Here is a 19584-nt window from a genome sequence, read left to right on the forward strand (position 1 = left end):
CACGTAACATTCCAGATGAACTTTGACATTGATGCTGCGAGCATAGCATCAATATGCTAATGCAAGACAAATTTACTTACGTTCACAATCTTTGTTTAGTACGTTCACACTAGCAATTGAAAAACAAATCCAGCTCAGGTTGATGGAAACGCCTTTGGTAATAAACCAAACTGGACGAAGTGAAATTTTGACCGGACAATAAATTAGGGATATCACCAAAGTAATTACGTTTCATCCATGAGGGGAACATGACAATTTATACAACATTGTCAAAACCTTTAACCAAAGAGCAAAATGTTTCATAAATGTGGACCCTAAGGGAAAAAATATCAGATGATCAAAGTTTTAGATTTATCCTCCAGGTACAATTAATGCCAAACATTACATAGTCTATAACGCTTATTCTTTGAGGGTCGCAGGAGCCAATCCCAGGAGACATAAGCGAGAGGAGGGGTACACCCAGACAGGTCCCCAGTGTATCAGTGGACCAACAAACAGAAAACCATTCACACCTACAGATTTAGTCTATTATCAACCTCTGCATGGTTTTGGATGGTGGGATGAAGCCGAGTGTTCACTCCAAACAGAAAGATCCTGGTCGAACTGGAATCAGAACCAGGGACCTTCACTAATCTGAGGCAACAGTGCTGACCATTGCAACACCATTAATGTCTGCACAAAATATTCTGACAATCCCTGAAATGGTTGTTGAGATATTAAAAAAGGACAAACGCATTATGCATCAGGATATTATTTTTTATTTCAGCACATCACAGCAATCACACGATGACAGGTGAAATGCAAGTAACACTGTGCAATGCCTGTGTGGTAAGGAACCATGAGAGGAAGAAGAGTTCATTAGTAAACTGGTTTGACTTCTCACACTCAGGGTCTTTGAAGCACAAATCTGGACCCAAGCTTTTTGACTGAGCATTTATGACTATGACTAAACACAACAAAAAGTTATCTCGTACATTAGATTTATGACAAACCGTAACAGTGCTGCTTAGAAAAAGACCGCCAAGAAGGGAAGCGAGAAATCACAAGAAATGGACGTTAGGAATGTGTTAAGAAATGATTGGAACGCAAAACAAGTTGTGGCCCGAGGAAGGTTCAGAACATAGACAGGCAGCTGGCATGACGGGATATTAAATCCAGTTGTCAACATACAACATTTACAGTAATCATCAATGCTTTTGTCCGAGCTACATCCAGGACACCATTTGAAAACAAGATATGAGAAAGGAACCCTTTTCGATGGAAGAACAGAACTCTTCTGGGGAGAGGTAACTGAACAGTGCATGATTAATGTTATTAACACCACACTTCACTCTAATCCTTCCCACCTCTATAGCTGTGTCAATAATAATAATTCACTGCATTTGAGTCAAAGCCACGAGCAGAGATGGTCTTCACTTGATCATGCCAGAGAGCTCTTAAGCTGGGCAGAAAATTGGGTGAGAGTAAACAGAGAAACACGTGCGAGATCGGGAACAGTCCTTAGTTCGCAAAGGTCTGACGCACGGCTTTAGCGATGTGCTTGGCGCTGATACCGAAGATGTCCAGCAGCTCAGCGGACTTTCCGCTGCGGGGAACACCAGACACTGCCAGTCGGTTCACAATGATGCCGGGCTCTGCACCAACAGCTGACAGGACTGCTTCTCCGAGACCCCCTACATAGAGGAGACAAGACCGGAGAGATGGAGGTTTTCTGAATAGGTCTACCAGGTGCAGGTAGCTTGAGAAAAATCTCAGCACAAAACCTTTCAATAATATTTAAAAATCCAACCAATGAGGGACCAGCCAGTCCCAGTTAGCTTTATAATCATGGCCCCCTGACATATTCTTGGCAAGAAACAAAACCTGTAAATCATCAAACAGGTGGGGTACTTGCTAAAGTATCAGGAAATCAAAGCACAGCAGAAAACCAACCCACCCTCCTTGTAGTGGTCCTCCACAGTGATGATTTGTCCCCCTGTGGCTCTGGCACTTGCCAGAATGGTAGAGGCATCCAGGGGCTTGATGGTGAACGGGTCAATCACTCTGATGTTCTTTCCTAGAGGAATTGATTAGAAATGTGTTATTTTTATTAGGCCACAACAGCTAAATGAATGACTGATGACCTGATTCCCTGAATTGAACACTGGAATTGTAGATGGTTGTTTTAAGACTAATTCCTGAATTCAGCCACTAGAGGGCAACATAAGTTTACCTTCACTGGCCAACATATCAGCAGCAGCAAGGGCCTCATGGAGAGTAATACCAGCTCCGATTACAGTCACCCGATCATTGTCAGACTGGCGCACCACCTGGTTTAATACAGACATTTATTTATGTTGCAGTTCTTCTGGCTTCCGTTCCATTCTCTTTTGATTCTAATAATCGACAAGAATTGATGTGTGTAAAATCATGGTAGTGATCATTACCTTGGCTACACCGATTTCAAACTTCTCATCTGGTGAGTAGATCACTGCAGTTTCTGGTCTGCTGGTACGGATGAAACAGATACCCTGAGAATATAGAGCGATGCGTTACAAGATAATGTCACGTGGAGAAGGCTTACTGGACAAGCTTTAATAAGAGGCTGCCCCACCGACCTTTGTGTTGGCTGCTAGCTCGACAGCCCTCTCTGTGGACACTGCATCACTGGGGTAAAACACAGTGCATGTTGGGATGGCACGGAACATGGCCAAGTCCTCCAGAGCCATCTGGGAAGGACCATCCTCACCTTAAGGAGAAAATGAGATCAGTCAGTGGTGGGGTGCAAACTGAACGCTTCCCAATAAGTGACCCCTCAGAAGAAAGCTCACCGATGGAGACTCCACAGTGGGATCCTACCAGGTTGACGTTGGTCTGGGAGATGGCTCCCATACGGATCTGGTCATAAGCTCTAGACAGGAAGGCCGAAAATGTGCTGGCGAATGCGACCGTGCGGTCACGGGTGGCACAGCCGATGGCCACTCCTACCTACACCAGCAATTATTATCAAAAACTGGTTAGTTATAATGACAGTGGATGGGATTAAGCAGAGGTTAAGTGTGGAGGCTCAAGTAAACTGGTCACAGGTGACGAGCAGTAGAGACAATCCGGGATTATCAGGCTAGAGAATGAATAGTAACAGATTAGACCAATTTGGAGCAGATTACAGTAGTTAAGAGTGTAGGTTGAGCCAGATACATCTACAGTCTTTCATAACCGTTATGACACTTGACAGGCCAGAGCAGGTAAACAGATTTCAGTACAAAACACTTCCAACTGTATTTGAACATTATGTAGATTTACAAGAACTCTGAATTCACCTTGTTTCATGTTAAATTTTGCATCTGAGGAAATGGCATCAAGAGCATTTAAAAAAAAAATGTTTTAAATAAATTTAAAAAAGAATCACTCTAGAGGACTAAACTACTATGTACCATATTCTGTTCAGCGATGAAACACTCGATGTAGCGGTCGGGGAAGGCCTTCTTGAAGGTCTCGGAGAAGGTGGAGTTTTTCGTGTCCCCATCCAGGGCTACCACTCTCTGACTGGCCTCGCCCATCTTGGTCAGCGCGACGCCGTATGCTCGCCTTGTTGCCATCTGACAAGACGGAGAGGAAATGGGTGTTGAGCGATTAAAAAGATTAACACATCAAAATTTTATTTTTGTAGGAAGTCTCAGGTGTACAAGTACCTTGTCTCCCTTTTTGTAGGCTGGGGGGGACGGCAGAGAGATGGTGCTCAGGTCTGCAGGTGCTGTGTCATCATTGGGCAGTTCAGGGCAAAGGGTCTTGTTGGGGACCTGGATCTGAGACTGCAAGTGTTTCAGGAGGCCTTCGACTTTGTCCTTAGGGATGGGCTTTCCATGCCAGTTTTCAAGATCCTCGATATCTACAGCCAAGGGATGAAGATGATAAATCACATTCAAAGAACTGAAGAAGAAGTTGATTAATATTCACCATATGAAATGTTTCCTTACTTTTGAGTCCTTTGCCCTTGAAGGTCTTGGCGACAATGCAAGTGGGTTTGCCCTTGACCTGCTTAGCCTGCCAGAAAGCTTTGCACAGTTCCTCCACATCATGTCCATCCACTACATACGTGTTCCACCTGCACAAACATGGCTAAATTTTAACAACATGCTACACATCAAAAATTAAATATTAACCCAAAAGCAAAAGGGATGTATTGCACATCTAAGCAAACAGGTTAGGCTTAAAAATCATTAACTGAGCTAAGAGGAGCAGAGATAAAAAAAAGAACGGTCAATATTTCAATAGAGGGGAAGAGAAAGTCCAACAAGAAGTGGCCAAATGAAGTCTACCCATGACAGTGTGAAATTACAACATTAAATCCTGTACAAACAGCTGTAAGAACTTGCGTATAGTGAGGTCCCAGTTATTCAAATGTAAAAACATAACAAAAGACTCTTCTGTAATCTTGATGTTTCAACGGTTGATTTGTGCCAACATATATGAATATTACCGAAGATATTTGACAAAAGTGGACGAGTGGAAAGTTGGGAGTTGGTACTGACCCAAAAGCATCACAGCGTTTGCGGTAGGTCTCCATGTCGTGCATCAGGGGTGCTGCCTCACTCTGACCCAGCCGATTGACATCGAGGACAGCCACCAGGTTGTCCAGCTTGTAGTAGGAGGCAAAGGCCATGGCCTCCCACACGGAGCCCTCGGAACACTCTCCATCACCCAGCATGCAGTAAACACGGTAACTACAACACAATGAAGGGGGATCATGACAATATTGCTGTTGTTCTTGAAACACAACTTTCTACACTCTATTTACGCAAAAGTCAAATATTGATTATCACATCCTGCTGCCTTCTATAATCCAGACATCTTATGATCTAAATCAGTCCATCAATTACAATAAAAACTGATCAGAGCATCTAAACTTTTGACCCTGTTCCATGCTCCTGCCATGGACGGACTTAACACAATTACAATACTACTGATTTATCCAGTTAACAGATTATGGTGCATCAGGAACCACTTCAGCCAAGCAGGTCCCTGCCAACTAGTTAAAGCATTACACTCAATTTATTTACATTGACAATGTTGAAGCAACAACTCAGTATTTGACATTTCACATCTAGAGAAAGTCAAGTCGCAGTACAGAGAACTTCTGCCCTTCACTTTAAACCACTATAAAATCAATTTTTTTTACCGTTTTACACCGAACCAAGTTTTTTTTTAACTGAATTAGGTTCAAGTATTTTAACTTCATAATTTGTCCATAATTTTGCTCCATACGCACCTGGATTTGTCAAAGTATTTGCCAGTGTAGGCCATCCCACAGGCAGCACCAAGCCCCTGCCCCAGAGAGCCTGTTGCCACATCAACAAAAGCCAGTTTCTGGTGGAAACAGGAACAAGGGAGTAAAAACATTAGCCAAGATAGAGGGTGATGGGGGCATCAATTTATCTGTTCTCCAAAGAAACACTAATACCAGAAGAGAATTCAGGACTTACTGGTGTGGGGTGGCCCTCCAGGTCAGAGTCAATCTTGCGCAGGTTGAGCAGATCAGACTCCTTCACAAAACCTGCCTCTGCCCAGGCAGCATACAGGATCGGTGCAGCATGGCCCTAGAGATAAGTGGTTGTTTTTAAACACCAACATTAAAAAACCTCAAGTACAATGACCAACTGAAGGATGTTTCTATATGCAAACCTTAGAGAGCACAAAGCGGTCGTTGCACTGGTTGCGAGGATCATCTGCTTTGTAGCGCATGGTGTGGAAGAAGAGCACAGACATGAGCTCCGCTGCACTGCAGCATGATGTCGGGTGACTGGGAACAAATAGAAAGACAACCACTTAGACAGGACACCAGTTAAAATGCCAACATGCAAAAAGAAAACAAATACCACTCCATGCATGTTTTGGTACATTCAGGGATCCTTACACTTTGATTTCACCCATGAAAGATCACCTAGTATAATTCATTTAAAAGCACTTTGTTTTAGTCAAGCAATAAGACACACTGTAAAACTGATTCTAGTCAATCCAGGAGAGCTGGATGCAAACTTCCAAACACTGGTTTTGGGACAGCCTCCCATCTAAAAAGCATTAGGAATAACATTTATGCTAGTAGATTGTTAATTTGCAGCACAATCACCTGAGTTGTGTTACCAAACTTCAGAGCTTAAAAAAAAAAAAAAAAAAAGAACTTAACCACAAGAGTTGCCACTCTCTGTGGCTAAGAAACTGTTAGTTGCTGCACAAGAGTGGTACAAGTATTGTAATAGACACGTTAAGAAATTCCACATTGACCAACAGCATCTCAGTTTCCTGTGTGGGTTAGATTTCAAATAGAAACATTTCAACCATGCTGGGAACACACCAGGTTATCTTATTCAAACGCACATCATGGTCATATTTTACAATTTAAAAAAACCCCGTGCTAGATTTACCCCTTGTCCTTTTCTACAGAGACGACCTGCTGAGAAAAACTGACGTTAATTCATGGAGGCCGTGACAAAAGCCGCCAGGTTCTCTGAGTGTCATGTTACACATCAGTTAAACAATGAGGAAGAACAGGTGATGAGTGGGCGGTGAAGAAACTCAAAGACATCCTTTGTTATAATGGACACAGGAACATCAAGTTTAGAGGCCCAACAGTCCGCACTGAACTTTAGGATGCTACTCACCCTTTTCCTCAAGTGGTACAAGGAAGAGACAAAAACTGGTTTATCAACAAACATTTTCTTTTGTCAGACATTGCAGTTTTGTCATCTGGATTTCTTGGAAGGTTACCATTGTAATGGTAATTATGCAGACTATGTAAATACAGGTTATTCCAAATATGACTCAAGTACCTGGCCAAGTGATTGTAATATGTTATATAAATATACTGTATACATTTAAAAACATCAAAAGGTTTTGGTCCTTGTTTACATGAGTACAGTATGATCATTTCGCCTTGCCAAGCACTACTTCAAATTCTGAAAGCTGTGAAATAAGGCAAAAAAGAACATAATACAAAAGAAATCATAAAACACAAGTTATATGAAATGTTTCTGGGACAATAACACAAAATCAATATATAAGCCTGGGTGTAGATATGACTGGACATATAACCATTACTCAGTGGTGCTGACTGAGAGGCATTAAAAACCAATTACATTTAACTACACAAGTATTTCGGATATTTTCTAAATAAACTGTCGTTTTAGATTTGAATGTGCCGACAGGTGTTTAAGCCTCGTGGTCTTGGTAACACAATACACGGAAGGTCAAAGGTCAGCCAGAATAACCTGCAAGTCACAGAAAGCTATAAATCTCCAACCTTGACAAGGAAACCACAGAAACTGACTGTTTACCCGTTCCAAACTATTGTGACACTTACCTAAGTGAATTAACAGACAATTTGTCATCTTATTTTTTGAATACCTAGGAATAAAGTTAATTTTCTAAGATAAAGATTGTATTTTAAGACATTGTCTGTTTATCATTTCAGAAAAACACCTTTTTATAATAAGAACGACATTGTTTACATAGAACCTTTTCACCCTGTATGGGAAATCCTACATTCACAAATGCAAATGGGCTAAAGAAGAGACACACACACACACACACACACACACACACACACACACACACACACACACACACACACACACACACACACACACACACACACACACACACACACACACACACACACACACACACACACACACACACACACACACACACACACACACACACACACACACACAATTGAAAATAGAAATCAGACGGTGTTGGCACATTATGAATGGAAGAAAAGTAATTAAGCCTTAAATAGTTTTTCTTTAACATCTTTACTCCTCATTACACGCTGCATCCATGTATATGGTTTTTCTGGTCGTTTTGGTTGAATCTAACATGTTTTGTCATATGGATTGCAGGACTTCCACATGTTTCAACAGATGGGGTGGGGGGGTAAAGTTACCTCAGTGAGGAGGAAGCAGGTTGAAATAAAAGCTTCAGGGAACTGTCGACTTCCAGGATGAAGCAACGCCACAGGTGCACTTTACACTACTGCTCTCTGTGACACACGCTTCCTGGACAGACCAGTGTGTCTGTGTCAGTGAGTGAGTGATCTGTAAAACTCTTTTAAAAGGCGAAGCTGCAACTGTAAATTATAACGTCAAGCTGAACACGAGCTTCAGCCCTTGCGACGTGGTCATGTGATTTCTTATCAGCTTGTAGTAAAAAAAAAAAAAAGGGTGGCTGCTAATTATCTGCAGCATCTGGTGACTTTACAAGTGACTGTTGCAGAAAGCATGAATAATGAAGTTAAACGACTACAACACCCAGACACGGACGGGCAGACATTTCTTTTACATGGTCAGTGTCTGAAACACACCCCCACAGACTGTTAGCTTATGCTAGCGTTAGCCTGAAATGCAAACTCAAACAAAGTAAACTTATTACATTTACAGAAAGCATGAATAATAAAGCTAGGACTACAACACCCAGATATGGACGTGCAGCCGTTTATTTCCCCCCTCGTCAGCTTCAGAGACACACCTCCACAGACTGTTAGCTTATGCTAGCTTTAGCCTGCAATGTACACTCGTGTGAATTGAACCTATGCATTGATTTAAACGCTCAACGGAGACACGCTGTGTGACCACTCGCTAGCTCGTGCGCTGCGGCTACGTGCAGGTAATCCGCAGCACGTGGAGCCAGGCCTGCGCAAGTGAATCGCGCGCGAGCTCCAGGATCCATACAACACAGATTTAACAATTCATAATCTCACAGTTTTCAATAACAACAGCTGATGCGAGTAACTTTGAATGACTTACCCGGAGTTTGAGGCGCATGTCGCGTTGATGGAGTGGATCCGGAGCTTGTTGGCGAGGTCCTTCAGCCCCTGCAGGGTTTTCTCGTCTGGTTTGTGGTAGCTCGACATGTTTTCTGGCTTTTGCTTCTGATTTGATTTCTCTCGGGAAGTTGATCTCGGTTATTTGCTTCCTGGTGTCGGTTTGCTTCGTCGCTGCGATCGACCCGGTGCAGACAAAACCGAGGAGGAGGAGGAAGGAGAGAGCGAGAGAGAGCAGGGGGGACTTATGTGTTTTCTAACAGCCACTCCCCCCCAATCCAATCATTGGAGGAAGAGGAGATGGCGCAAGTTAGTGCTTCCTCATCCCTGATCCCTGACAGTGATCTCAAATTATTAGTATTATCTTAACTCGCAGTTTAACTCAGCTTAACGGAGACAACACTGAGTGACACAAGGCACTCGTCCTGCATTTGGAAGCACTGGAACAAAAGTCTGTATGTAGTCTGTAAGTCTGTATTTTGTTATATATTTATACTGATGTGCACCTTCAAGTCAGAAATAAAGCTTAACTAACTAAAGGGAGAACCATCAATGCATCAGTAGCAAAAGCATGGATGATTTGAATTTATGAATGAATAAATCAATAAATGCACCCACAGTGTGGAGACCTGTAGATAATCAATATATCAATGATATATAATTATATGTTAATACAATGACAGAAATTGCTCCCAGTGATATTAAATTCTTCATTTACAAGACAAGAAACACAGTGTTTAAATCAGTGAAGTGGGAAGTCGACTTCCTGGTTATGGCAACAGTGTGATTATGCTGTGTGGAAATGCCATAGACAACTGAATATGCAACTGTGAGCCAGAAACTCTTGTTATCTGACACAATGTGCACACTCTCTTCTTATTGTTGTACTTGAGATTGGGGATTTTCCACATCTTTCATGTCACTGTCCCTTTAAAGCTGCAGCTGGAACCCTGCCAATGGGGAAGTGGAGGCAGAATATGCCCTCTCATCCTTACTCAGGGAAAGAGAACTGCCTGGAGAGGTTCAAATGGCAACCTATTTATTATTCCTTAGTCACTTGCTTGGTAACTTCAGCTGATTACCTGCATTTTTACATGACAATGGATGTAACAGAAATATCCATTTTAACGTTTTATTCTTTCAAATATTGGCTGTAAATATGTGAAAACACGACACAAGCAATTGTAATGTTCACATTTATTAATGATGCATCATATAGTTTGCACAATACTTCACGGCCACAGTCACCCATCCACCTGTCTTTTCAGGAAAGTCAAGGAAGTCAAACACTTCCTCATTTAGGCTATTGTTGCAAATCTTAATGCGCCTCTTGATGTTCCTGAAATGTTACAAATGCCATTAGGAAAACCAGAAAAAGGAACGTTTTTTTTGGCTTGATCACATCACAAAGAGAAATTTAAATGTTTTCTAGCTTTACCTTGATGCTCTCCTGGGCCTCAGTCCTCTCCTCAGGGGAGACAGGTTCTTTGTCAATTTGCTCCAGCTTTGGCACAAGAATCAGCACACTTATTCGGTAGTCTGTGGTTTCCACCAGCGGGTTCTCAGAAAGCACCAGAGCACGCAGTGTTTTTGACACGAGCCCAAGGCACTGTAGGGTATTCTCATCTGAGATTGCATTGCCTCTAAGGGGAGAGAGACAGAAATATTTGGGATATATAATCTGGGACAAATCACTTTAATTGGTGGTTTATGAATTTATAATGAGTGCAATAGGTCACTGGTGTTACACTGGTGATATCATTGTATCAGGCTGATAAAATGTATACCTGACATTGAGGTATTGAAGACACTTCATGTTGGGGCTGAGACCATCCAGAGATTCCAGTTGGTTGTCTCTCAGATGAAGGGTGGTGAGGTGCTCTAACTTCTCCAATCCCTCCAGACGTTTGATTGCATTTTGGGCCTGAACAGAGACCAAGGATAGTTGCAGGCAGCAGTTTTGTGGTTATTACATACATACAGGGGCCATTAACCAAGTCATGGTAGGGTTATTTTTACCAGATATAATCGTTGCAGGTTTGGAAGGTTAATGCCATCAGTGGTTTCGAGGAGATTTCCTCTCAGCTCTAGAGTTGCCAGGTTGCCAAAACAGCCCATCTGAAGGCTCTTCATTGTCTTAATACCGTTACCTGCCAAAGAGATGCCATGTTACAACCCTTCCAATAATATACATTAGGGAATAGATATTTGATATCTTGCTGGGGAATAAACAACGTGTTACACCTAAAACTAAATGATAAAACCCCTTCTGATCCAATAATCAGTTACAGTATCTTATTGTGACCCATAGCATCACCCAAAACAGCACTTCAACTAAAAAAACAAACCGTTAAGATTGAGGGTCTCTAAAGCAGGTCCAACTAGGCCGCCTAGGTCTGTGAGCTGGTTGGCAGCCACACTCAGCCACTGCAGGTACTTTAACTGAGTGAAAGGATTTCCTTCCAAGCATGCCAAAGCATTATTGTCAACCTGCAGAAGAAGAGGTGCATTCAGGATTTATCATCACTTGTAGTGAACGATAGTGACAGGCCCAGAAATGTTAGTGTCTAAACCAACAAAGACGAGAGCTTCTTGCCTTCAGCCAAATCAGATCGATCAGAGATGCCAGAGGGGACAGAACGGTGAGCTGGTTATTGGACAAATCCAGAAAACGAACGTGAATGTAGCTGCTAATTGCAGCTATGTCATTCAGTCGTCTGAGGAGAAACACATAAACAAATGTAAAAATTGTAAGGAATCAGAAGACGTAAACATGACATGAAATTAAAACTACAGGCGAAAGGCAATTTTATTTCACTTGTATCTTTGTCTCCTTACTTGTCTTTTAAGTCCAGTTTGATAAATGCATGCCCAAGTCCATTTGCTGTTCGGCACAGCAACGACAGACCCTCACCTATGGTTTCCCGGGTCAAATTGGAAACCTTCAACTGTTGAACACAGAGAGGGACGATATCAAAGAACTATATCTGTATATTGTTGTACAAATAATTATAAACCCCATTGTTTGTGTCGATATATTGGGTCAAAGGTTGAGGCTGGAGTTTTTTAAAGTCAAATCTTAAAAAATCCATAATATGAAGTGCATTTGCTTGGGTTTAGTGGGAGAATAAGCTTGCAGATGAGGGTTAAAACATTCTCTTAACTTGTGGTTTCATGTCTCTGCAGCTTTAGGATCAGTTTGTACAGTCCCATTCTTTTAATGTTGGGGGTTAAATGTTGCCTACATTACACCTGTGGCCTCCCCCCAAAGGTTTAATCTATTTTATTACTTTTGAGGGCAGGTGGTGTGGGGATGAAGCCAGGTTAACTTTTTTTAAATGAACACAACCACCTGTTAAAACCTGTATCTGGTGGTGCACTGTTATTGTAAAATGAAGTATGGCTTTAAAGTGACTAATTTTGTCCTTTTACTATTCCTATGCTCTAGTGTTTGTTTGTTTTGTGTGCTACAGGATGCCTTAATTACCCTCGGGATCACTTAGGTATCCATCTATTTCCTAGTGTCCATCTTCCAGGCAGCGTTAACATCCATTACAAAATGTGTGAAAATTCAGTGCAATTCATTTAATCACTGTTAACGTTACCTTCTCGTCCTCTTCCACTCTGTCTTCCTCACCATCTACCCCCGACATGACTGTGTCTTCGTCCACGTCAGACATGCTGGTCAACTAGGCTTATTTTCACAAAATACAAATCTTCAGTGCACCCGTATTTACGAGTTTACGTTAGCTGACTAAAAATGAACACAACTGTCTAGGTTAGCTAGACTAGCAGTACTTTATGTGACGTGGCGAGTAGCAACTACATCTTACCTCATTTTTAACTACAACCATTAAAGCAAGAATTTAACAACAAACAGTGAGTGGTGACGACAAGAATCTTGTGTAAACAGTAAACCATTGATAAAGCTAACTGCGGGGTAGCTAACAGGCTAACCTTGATCTGTGTTTTACGCTTGTTGCCATGGAAACTTAACAAGCAGGTGAGTTTACGCGTGTGAGAGAATCAAATACATCTCAGTTTAAAAAAAACCTGCTCTGCAACATCAACTTCTGCACCTCAAGATGTTGCATCAGAAACACAAACACCACGAGTTACATCATATTCCTCTTTTTTTTTAAATCTTGCAAAAACACATTTTGGAAGTTTCAAGTTCAAATGTGAAAATGATAAAAGCGTTTACTGGCTCGCCAGCAGAAGACATCGTTGATTATTAGCATTGATGATGCTAATGTTTTATTCTTGATTATTTTACAGAAGCTTAATGAAACACATGTTAGCGTGTTTGAACAAATACACACATAAACTAGGGCTGCAAAGCAGCACTGTGCAGGCCCGAGCACATTCGAACTCTGCTGTGTTGCATGCTTCACTTCCTGTGTCCCTCACGCAATGTTGAATAGCCCATTAATCACGCATTACGGTCCACGCCATCAAGTGAAGACCACGCGATGAAAATTTTATGTAAATCGAATTAAAGTTGTAAAAAAGGCTTACTTCTTTTTGGCAGTAGGTGGTGCTATCAGGACATACAGACTGATAGATCTGTTCAGGTCAAAACACTGTCTCGTTTCTCTTCAGATCGTATAAATCTTTCACATTTGCAACAGTCTAAGACATCAAAGAAATCTATGACCACTGACAATGACATTAAAGCAAACTGACAACAAAGAATTCTTTGATTAATGAATCCTTTGAAGTGTTCTTTTATATAAACCCTGGGTTGATTTAAATAGTAACTCACAAACAAGCGTTACTCTTTTATCTTATAATATTCAGAGTGTATTCACCTGAACAACTAAACTCAACAGGAAACTAAATTGAGGAAAAGACCATAATGGCACAACTGTCAGGAGCGGTGAAGCAGATGGACCCAGGATGCAGAGTTTAACAAAAAGTGATTTTTTAATGGAAAAATGTCCAACAGGAACGAAACAACAAACAAAGGAATCTCAAAGTGTCAAAACTGAAAAAACAAAAAGCACTCGGGGGGGGGGAACACCAGAAGTTTACGAGGATGCAGAGGACGGGAGCGCAGGAGACAAGGCATACAAAAAGCACAGGGGATCACGACAAACATTTTGACAACGAACCGACAAGGACAAAGGGAAGCACAGAGACTTATATACACACACAGGGAAGGCAGGGGCAATTGAACACAGGTGGAACACATGAGGACTGGTGCAGGCAATCACAGACAGGAAGTGAAGAAAGAAAACACACTAGGAACAGAGACTACGAAATAAAACAGGAAACAGAACACAGGGAGTGGGAAAACATGCGACACAGAGACAACACATATACAAACATAAACACAAGGATCTACAAGAAACACGAGGAGGAAATAATTGAACTAAAAACACTCATAATAAAGAGGCGGAAAAACACTGAAAAATACAAAACCATGACAACAACAGATGAATGCCCAACAGCTGATACATTTTCCGCATGACTGTGTCTTCGTCCACGTCGGACATGCTGGTCAACTAGGCTTATTTTCACAAAATACAAATCTTCAGTGCACCCGTATTCACGGGTTTACGTTAGCTGACTAAAAATGAACACAACTGTCTAGGTTAGCTAGGCTAGCAGTACTTTATGTGACCGTGGCGAGTAGCAACTACATCTTACCTCAGTTTAGTGACTTCGCAATACAACTACAACCATTAAAGCAGAATTTAACAACAAACAGTGAGTGGTGACGACAAGAATCTTGTGTAAACAGTAAACCATTGATAAAGCTAACTGCGGGGTAGCTAACAGGCTAACCGTGACCTGTGTTTATGCTTGTTGCCATGGAAACTTAACAAGCAGGTGAGTTTACGCGTGTGAGAGAATCAAATACATCTCCGTTTTAAAAAACCTGCTCTGCAACATCAACTTCTGCACCTCAAGATGTTGCATCAGAAACACAAACACCACGAGTTACATCATATTCCTCTTTTTTTTTAAATCTTGCAAAAACACATTTTGGAAGTTTCAAGTTCAAATGTGAAAATGATAAAAGCGTTTACTGGCTCGCCAGAAGAAGACATCGTCGATTATTAGCATTGATGATGCTAATGTGTTAATCTTGATTATTTTACAGAAGCTTAATGAAACACATGTTAGCGTGTCTGAACAAATCCACACATAAACTAGGGCTGCGAAGCAGCACTGTGCAGGCCCGAGCACATTCGAACTGTGCTCTGTGTTGCGTGCTTCACTTCCTGTGTCCCTCACGCAATGTTGAATAGCCCATTAATCACGCATTACGGTCCACGCCATCAAGTGAAGACCACGCGGTGAAAATTTTATGTAAATCGATTTAAAGTTGTAAAAAAGGCTTACTTCTTTTTGGCAGTAGGTGGTGCTATCAGGACATACAGACTGATAGATCTGTTCAGGTCAAAACACTGTCTCATTTCTCTTCAGATCGTATAAATCTCTCACATTTGCAACAGTCTAAGACATCAAAGGAATCTATGACCACTGACAATGACATTAAAGCAAACTGACAACAAAGAATTCTTTGATTAATGAATCCTTTGAAGTGTTCTTTTATATAAAGCCTGGGTTGAGTTAAATAATAACTCACAAACAAGCGTTATTCTTTTATCTAATAATATTCAGTGTATTCACCTGAACAACTAAACTCAACAGGAAACTAAATTGAGGAAAAGACCATAATGGCACAACAGATGAATGCCCAACAGCTGATACATTTTCCGCATGACTGTGTCTTCGTCCACGTCGGACATGCTGGTCAACTAGGCTTATTTTCACAAAATACAAATCTTCAGTGCACCCGTGTTCACGAGTTTACGTTAGCTGACTAAAAATGAACACAACTGTGTAGGTTAGCTAGGCTAGCAGTACTTTATGTGACCGTGGCGAGTAGCAACTACATCTTACCTCAGTTTAGTGACTTTGCAATACAACTACAACCATTAAAGCAGAAATTTAACAACAAACAGTGAGTGGTGACGACAAGAATCTTGTGTAAACAGTAAACCATTGATAAAGCTAATTGCGGGGTAGCTAACAGGCTAACCATGATCTGTGTTTACGCTTGTTGCCATGGAAACTTAACAAGCAGGTGAGTTTACGCGTGTGAGAGAATCAAATACATCTCCGTTTTAAAAAACCTGCTCTGCAACATCAACTTCTGCACCTCAAGATGTTGCATCAGAAACACAAACACCACGAGTTACATCATATTCCTCTTTTTTTTTTAAATCTTGCAAAAACACATTTTGGAAGTTTCAAGTTCAAATGTGAAAATGATAAAAGCGTTTACTGGCTCACCAGAAGAAGACATCGTCGATTATTAGCATTGATGATGCTAATGTGTTATTCTTGATTATTTTACAGAAGCTTAATGAAACACATGTTAGCGTGTCTGAACAAATCCACACATAAACTAGGGCTGCGAAGCAGCACTGTGCAGGCCCGAGCACATTCGAACTGTGCTCTGTGTTGCGTGCTTCACTTCCTGTGTCCCTCACGCAATGTTGAATAGCCCATTAATCACGCATTACAGTCCACGCCATCAAGTGAAGACCACGCGGTGAAAGTTTTATGTAAATCGATTTAAAGTTGTAAAAAAGGCTTACTTCTTTTTGGCAGTAGGTGGTGCTATCAGCACCTTGCAGAACTGAGGGCAAAATGTAATGAAAAGAAGACACAAGTGATTGTAATGTGCACATTTATTAATGATGCATTATATAATTTACAAAATATTTCACAGTCACAGTCACCCATCCACCTGTCTTGTCAGGAATGTCAAGGACATCAAACACTATCCCATTCAGGCTATTGTTGCAAATCTTAAGGTTCCGCTATTTCCTCTTCTTCAAGTTCCTGAAATGGTACACATGCCATTAGAAACACCAGAAAAAGGAAAAAGATGAAATAAATTATTATTATTTAAATGTTTTCTAGCTTTACCTTGATTCTCTCCTGGGCCTCAGTCCTCTCCTCAGGGGAGACAGGTTCTTTGTCAATTTGCTCCAGCTGAGGCACAAGAATCAGCACACTTATTCGGTAGTCTGTGGTTTCCACCAGCGGGTTCTCAGAAAGCACCAGAGCACGCAGTGTTTTTGACACGAGCCCAAGGCACTGTAGGGTATTCTCATCTGAGATTGCATTGCCTCTAAGTGGAGAGTGAAAGAAATATTTGGGATATATAATCTGGGACATTCACTTTAATTGGTGGTTTATGAATTAATAATGCATGCACTAGGTCAATGGTGTTACACTGGTGATATCATTATATCAGGCTGATAAAATGTATACCTGACATTGAGGTATTGAAGACACTTCATGTTGGGGCTGAGACCATCCAGAGATTCCAGTTGGTTGTCTCTCAGATGAAGGGTGGTGAGGTGCTCTAACTTCTCCAATCCCTCCAGACGTTTGATTGCATTTTGGGCCTGAACAGAGACCAAGGATAGTTGCAGGCAGCAGTTTTCTGGTTATTACATACATACAGGGGCCATTAACCAAATCATGGTAGGGTTATTTTTACCAGATATAATCGTTGCAGATTTGGAAGGTTAATGCCATCAGTGGTTTCGAGGAGATTTCCTCTCAGCTCTAGAGTTGCCAGGTTGCCAAAACAGCCCATCTGAAGGCTCTTCATTGTCTTAATACCGTTACCTGCCAAAGAGATGCCATGTTACAACCCTTCCAATAATATACATTAGGGAATAGATATTTGATATCTTGCTGGGGAATAAATAAAGTGTTACACCTAAAACTAAATGATAGTAAAACCCCTTCTGATCCAATAATCAGTTACAGTATCTTATTATGACTTCCCTAATTTAAAATGAGAAGCAAACTATTCCTCATTTCCCAGACAACTCTTCAGGATCAGTCCCTTGCATGGCATCACCCAAAACAGCACTTCAACTAAAAAAACAAACCTGTAAGATTGAGGGTCTCTAAAGCAGGTCCAACTAGGCCGCCTAGGTCTGTGAGCTGGTTGGCAGCCACACTCAGCCACTGCAGGTACTTTAACTGAGTGAAAGGATTTCCTTCCAAGCATGCCAAAGCATTATTGTCAACCTGCAGAAGAAGAGGTGCATTCAGGATTTACCATCACTTGTAGTGAACGATAGTGACAGGCCCAGAAATGTTAGTGTCTAAACCAACAAAGACGAGAGCTTCTTGCCTTCAGCCAAAGCAGATTGATCAGAGATGCCAGAGGGGACAGAACGGTGAGCTGGTTATTGGACACATCCAGAAAACGAATGTGAACGTAGCTGCTAATTGCAGCTATGTCATTCAGTCGTCTGAGGAGAAACACATAAACAAATGTAAAAATTGTAAGGAATCAGAAGACGTAAACATGACATGAAATTAAAACTACAGGCGAAAGGCAATTTTATTTCACTTGTATCTTTGTCTCCTTACTTGTCTTTTAAGTCCAGTTTGATAAATGCATGCCCAAGTCCATTTCCTGTTCGGCACAGCAACGACAGACCCTCACCTATGGTTTCCCGGGTCAAATTGGAAACCTTCAACTGTTGAACACAGAGAGGGACGATATCAAATAATCATTTCATTATCAAATAATTATAAACCCCAACCGGTCGAGGCAGATGCCCCCCCCGAGTCTGGTTCTAGAGGTTTCTTGCAGTTAATGAGGGAGACATTAATGGCTTCATGTCTCCACACTGCAGCTTTAGGATCAGTTTGTACAGTCCCATTCTTTTAATGATGCGGGTTAAATGCTGCCTACATTACACCTGTGGCCTCCACCCAAAGGTTTAATCCATTTCATTACATTTGTGGGCAGGTGGTGTGGGGACGAAGCCAGGTCAACTTTTTTATAAATGAAAATAACCATCTCTTAAAACCTGTATCTGATGGTGCAGTTATTGTAAAATGAAGTATGGCTTTGAAGTGACTAATTTTGTCCTTTTATTATTCCTATGCTCTAGTGTTATTGTTTTGTGTGCTGCAGGAAGCCTTAATTACCCTCGGGATCACTTAGGTATCCACTTCCTAGAGTCCATCTTCCAGGCAGCGTTAACATCCATTTACAAAATGTGGGAAAATTCAGTGCGATTCATTTAATCACTGTTAACTTTACCTTCTCGTCCTCTTCCACTCTGTCTTCCTCACCATCTACATCCGACATGACGGTGTCTTCGTCCACGTCAGACATGCTGGTCAACTTGGCTTATTATCACAAAGTACAAATCTTCAGTTTACCCGTATTTACGTTAGCTAACTAATAATGAACGCAACTGTCTAGGTTAGCTAGGCTAGCAGTACTTTATGTGACCGCGGCGAGTAGCAACTACAACTTAGCTCACTTTAGTGACTTCACAATAAAACTACAACCATTAAATCAGAATTTAACAACCAACAGTGAGTGGTGACGACAAGAAGCTAGTGCACGTTTGATAAAGCTAACTGCGGAGTGGCTAACAAGCTTAAGGTGATCTGTGTTTACGCTTGTTGCTATGGAAACTTAACAAGCGCACAGTTGAGTCTACACGTGAGAATCAAATACATCTCAGTTATAAAAAAAAAAAACGTGCTCTGCAACATCAACTTCTGCAGCTTAAGATGTTGCATCAGAAACACAAACACCACGAGTTACATCATATTCCTCTTCTTTCTTTTTTTTTTTTTTAAATCTTGCAAAAACACATTTTGGAAATTTGAAGTTAAAATGTGGAAATGATACATCCGTTTACTGGCTTGACCCCAGAAGACATCGTCCATTATGAGCGATAATGATGCGAATGTGTTATTCTTGATTATTT

The 19584-nt window shown here is 41.3% G+C and overlaps 3 protein-coding genes across 5 annotated transcripts; all 3 read right to left on the bottom strand.

The window, feature by feature from the left end:
- Positions 1-740: 740 nt before the first annotated feature.
- On the bottom strand, positions 741-9067 carry tktb (transketolase b). Of its 3 annotated transcripts, none has more exons than XM_035159608.2 (15): positions 8784-9067; positions 6402-6427; positions 5662-5779; positions 5463-5576; positions 5249-5346; positions 4512-4703; positions 3957-4084; positions 3672-3868; positions 3414-3578; positions 2811-2967; positions 2598-2728; positions 2427-2510; positions 2213-2309; positions 1937-2056; positions 741-1673 (listed from the first exon to the last, which is right to left on the bottom strand). In XM_035159608.2, exons 1-15 carry the CDS (start codon positions 8799-8801, stop codon positions 1501-1503), a joined length of 1818 nt encoding a protein of 605 aa, XP_035015499.1. In that variant the 5' UTR covers positions 8802-9067; the 3' UTR covers positions 741-1500. The 3 variants fall into 3 exon arrangements, with proteins under 3 accessions (XP_035015499.1, XP_035015498.1, XP_035015497.1); XM_035159607.2 differs by having other exon boundaries at positions 6402-6430; XM_035159606.2 differs by lacking the exon at positions 6402-6427.
- A 1051-nt stretch (positions 9068-10118) lies between these two features.
- Positions 10119-12480, bottom strand: LOC118111273 (leucine-rich repeat-containing protein 23). Its single transcript, XM_035159707.2, has 8 exons — positions 12406-12480; positions 11639-11748; positions 11397-11517; positions 11149-11290; positions 10820-10950; positions 10588-10724; positions 10239-10443; positions 10119-10139 (listed from the first exon to the last, which is right to left on the bottom strand). Exons 1-8 carry the CDS (start codon positions 12478-12480, stop codon positions 10119-10121), a joined length of 942 nt encoding a protein of 313 aa, XP_035015598.1.
- A 4011-nt stretch (positions 12481-16491) lies between these two features.
- LOC118110909 (leucine-rich repeat-containing protein 23) lies at positions 16492-19498 on the bottom strand. Its single transcript, XM_047340298.1, has 8 exons — positions 18903-19498; positions 18221-18324; positions 17979-18099; positions 17731-17872; positions 17331-17461; positions 17099-17235; positions 16751-16955; positions 16492-16663 (listed from the first exon to the last, which is right to left on the bottom strand). Exons 1-8 carry the CDS (start codon positions 18975-18977, stop codon positions 16631-16633), a joined length of 948 nt encoding a protein of 315 aa, XP_047196254.1. The 5' UTR covers positions 18978-19498; the 3' UTR covers positions 16492-16630.
- Positions 19499-19584: the final 86 nt, after the last annotated feature.

The sequence above is a fragment of the Hippoglossus stenolepis genome, chromosome 6, assembly GCF_022539355.2.
Source record: "Hippoglossus stenolepis isolate QCI-W04-F060 chromosome 6, HSTE1.2, whole genome shotgun sequence".
Classification (NCBI taxonomy): domain Eukaryota; kingdom Metazoa; phylum Chordata; class Actinopteri; order Pleuronectiformes; family Pleuronectidae; genus Hippoglossus; species Hippoglossus stenolepis.

Coding starts and splice junctions, on each gene's coding strand:
- tktb (XM_035159606.2), bottom strand. CDS start 8,890: ATGTCGAGCTACCACAAACCAGACGAGAAAACCCTGCAGGGGCTGAAG. Junction 4,704..5,248: donor AAATACTTTGACAAATCCAG/GTGCGTATGGAG, acceptor ATTGTGTTGTAG/TTACCGTGTTTACTGCATGC. Junction 2,511..2,597: donor AGCTAGCAGCCAACACAAAG/GTCGGTGGGGCA, acceptor CTATATTCTCAG/GGTATCTGTTTCATCCGTAC.
- LOC118111273 (XM_035159707.2), bottom strand. CDS start 12,480: ATGTCTGACGTGGACGAAGACACAGTCATGTCGGGGGTAGATGGTGAG. Junction 11,749..12,405: donor GAGTGGAAGAGGACGAGAAG/GTAACGTTAACA, acceptor TGTGTTCAACAG/TTGAAGGTTTCCAATTTGAC. Junction 11,518..11,638: donor AAACTGGACTTAAAAGACAA/GTAAGGAGACAA, acceptor GTTTCTCCTCAG/ACGACTGAATGACATAGCTG.
- LOC118110909 (XM_047340298.1), bottom strand. CDS start 18,977: ATGTCTGACGTGGACGAAGACACCGTCATGTCGGATGTAGATGGTGAG. Junction 18,100..18,220: donor AAACTGGACTTAAAAGACAA/GTAAGGAGACAA, acceptor GTTTCTCCTCAG/ACGACTGAATGACATAGCTG. Junction 16,956..17,098: donor CTTCAATACCTCAATGTCAG/GTATACATTTTA, acceptor CTCTCCACTTAG/AGGCAATGCAATCTCAGATG.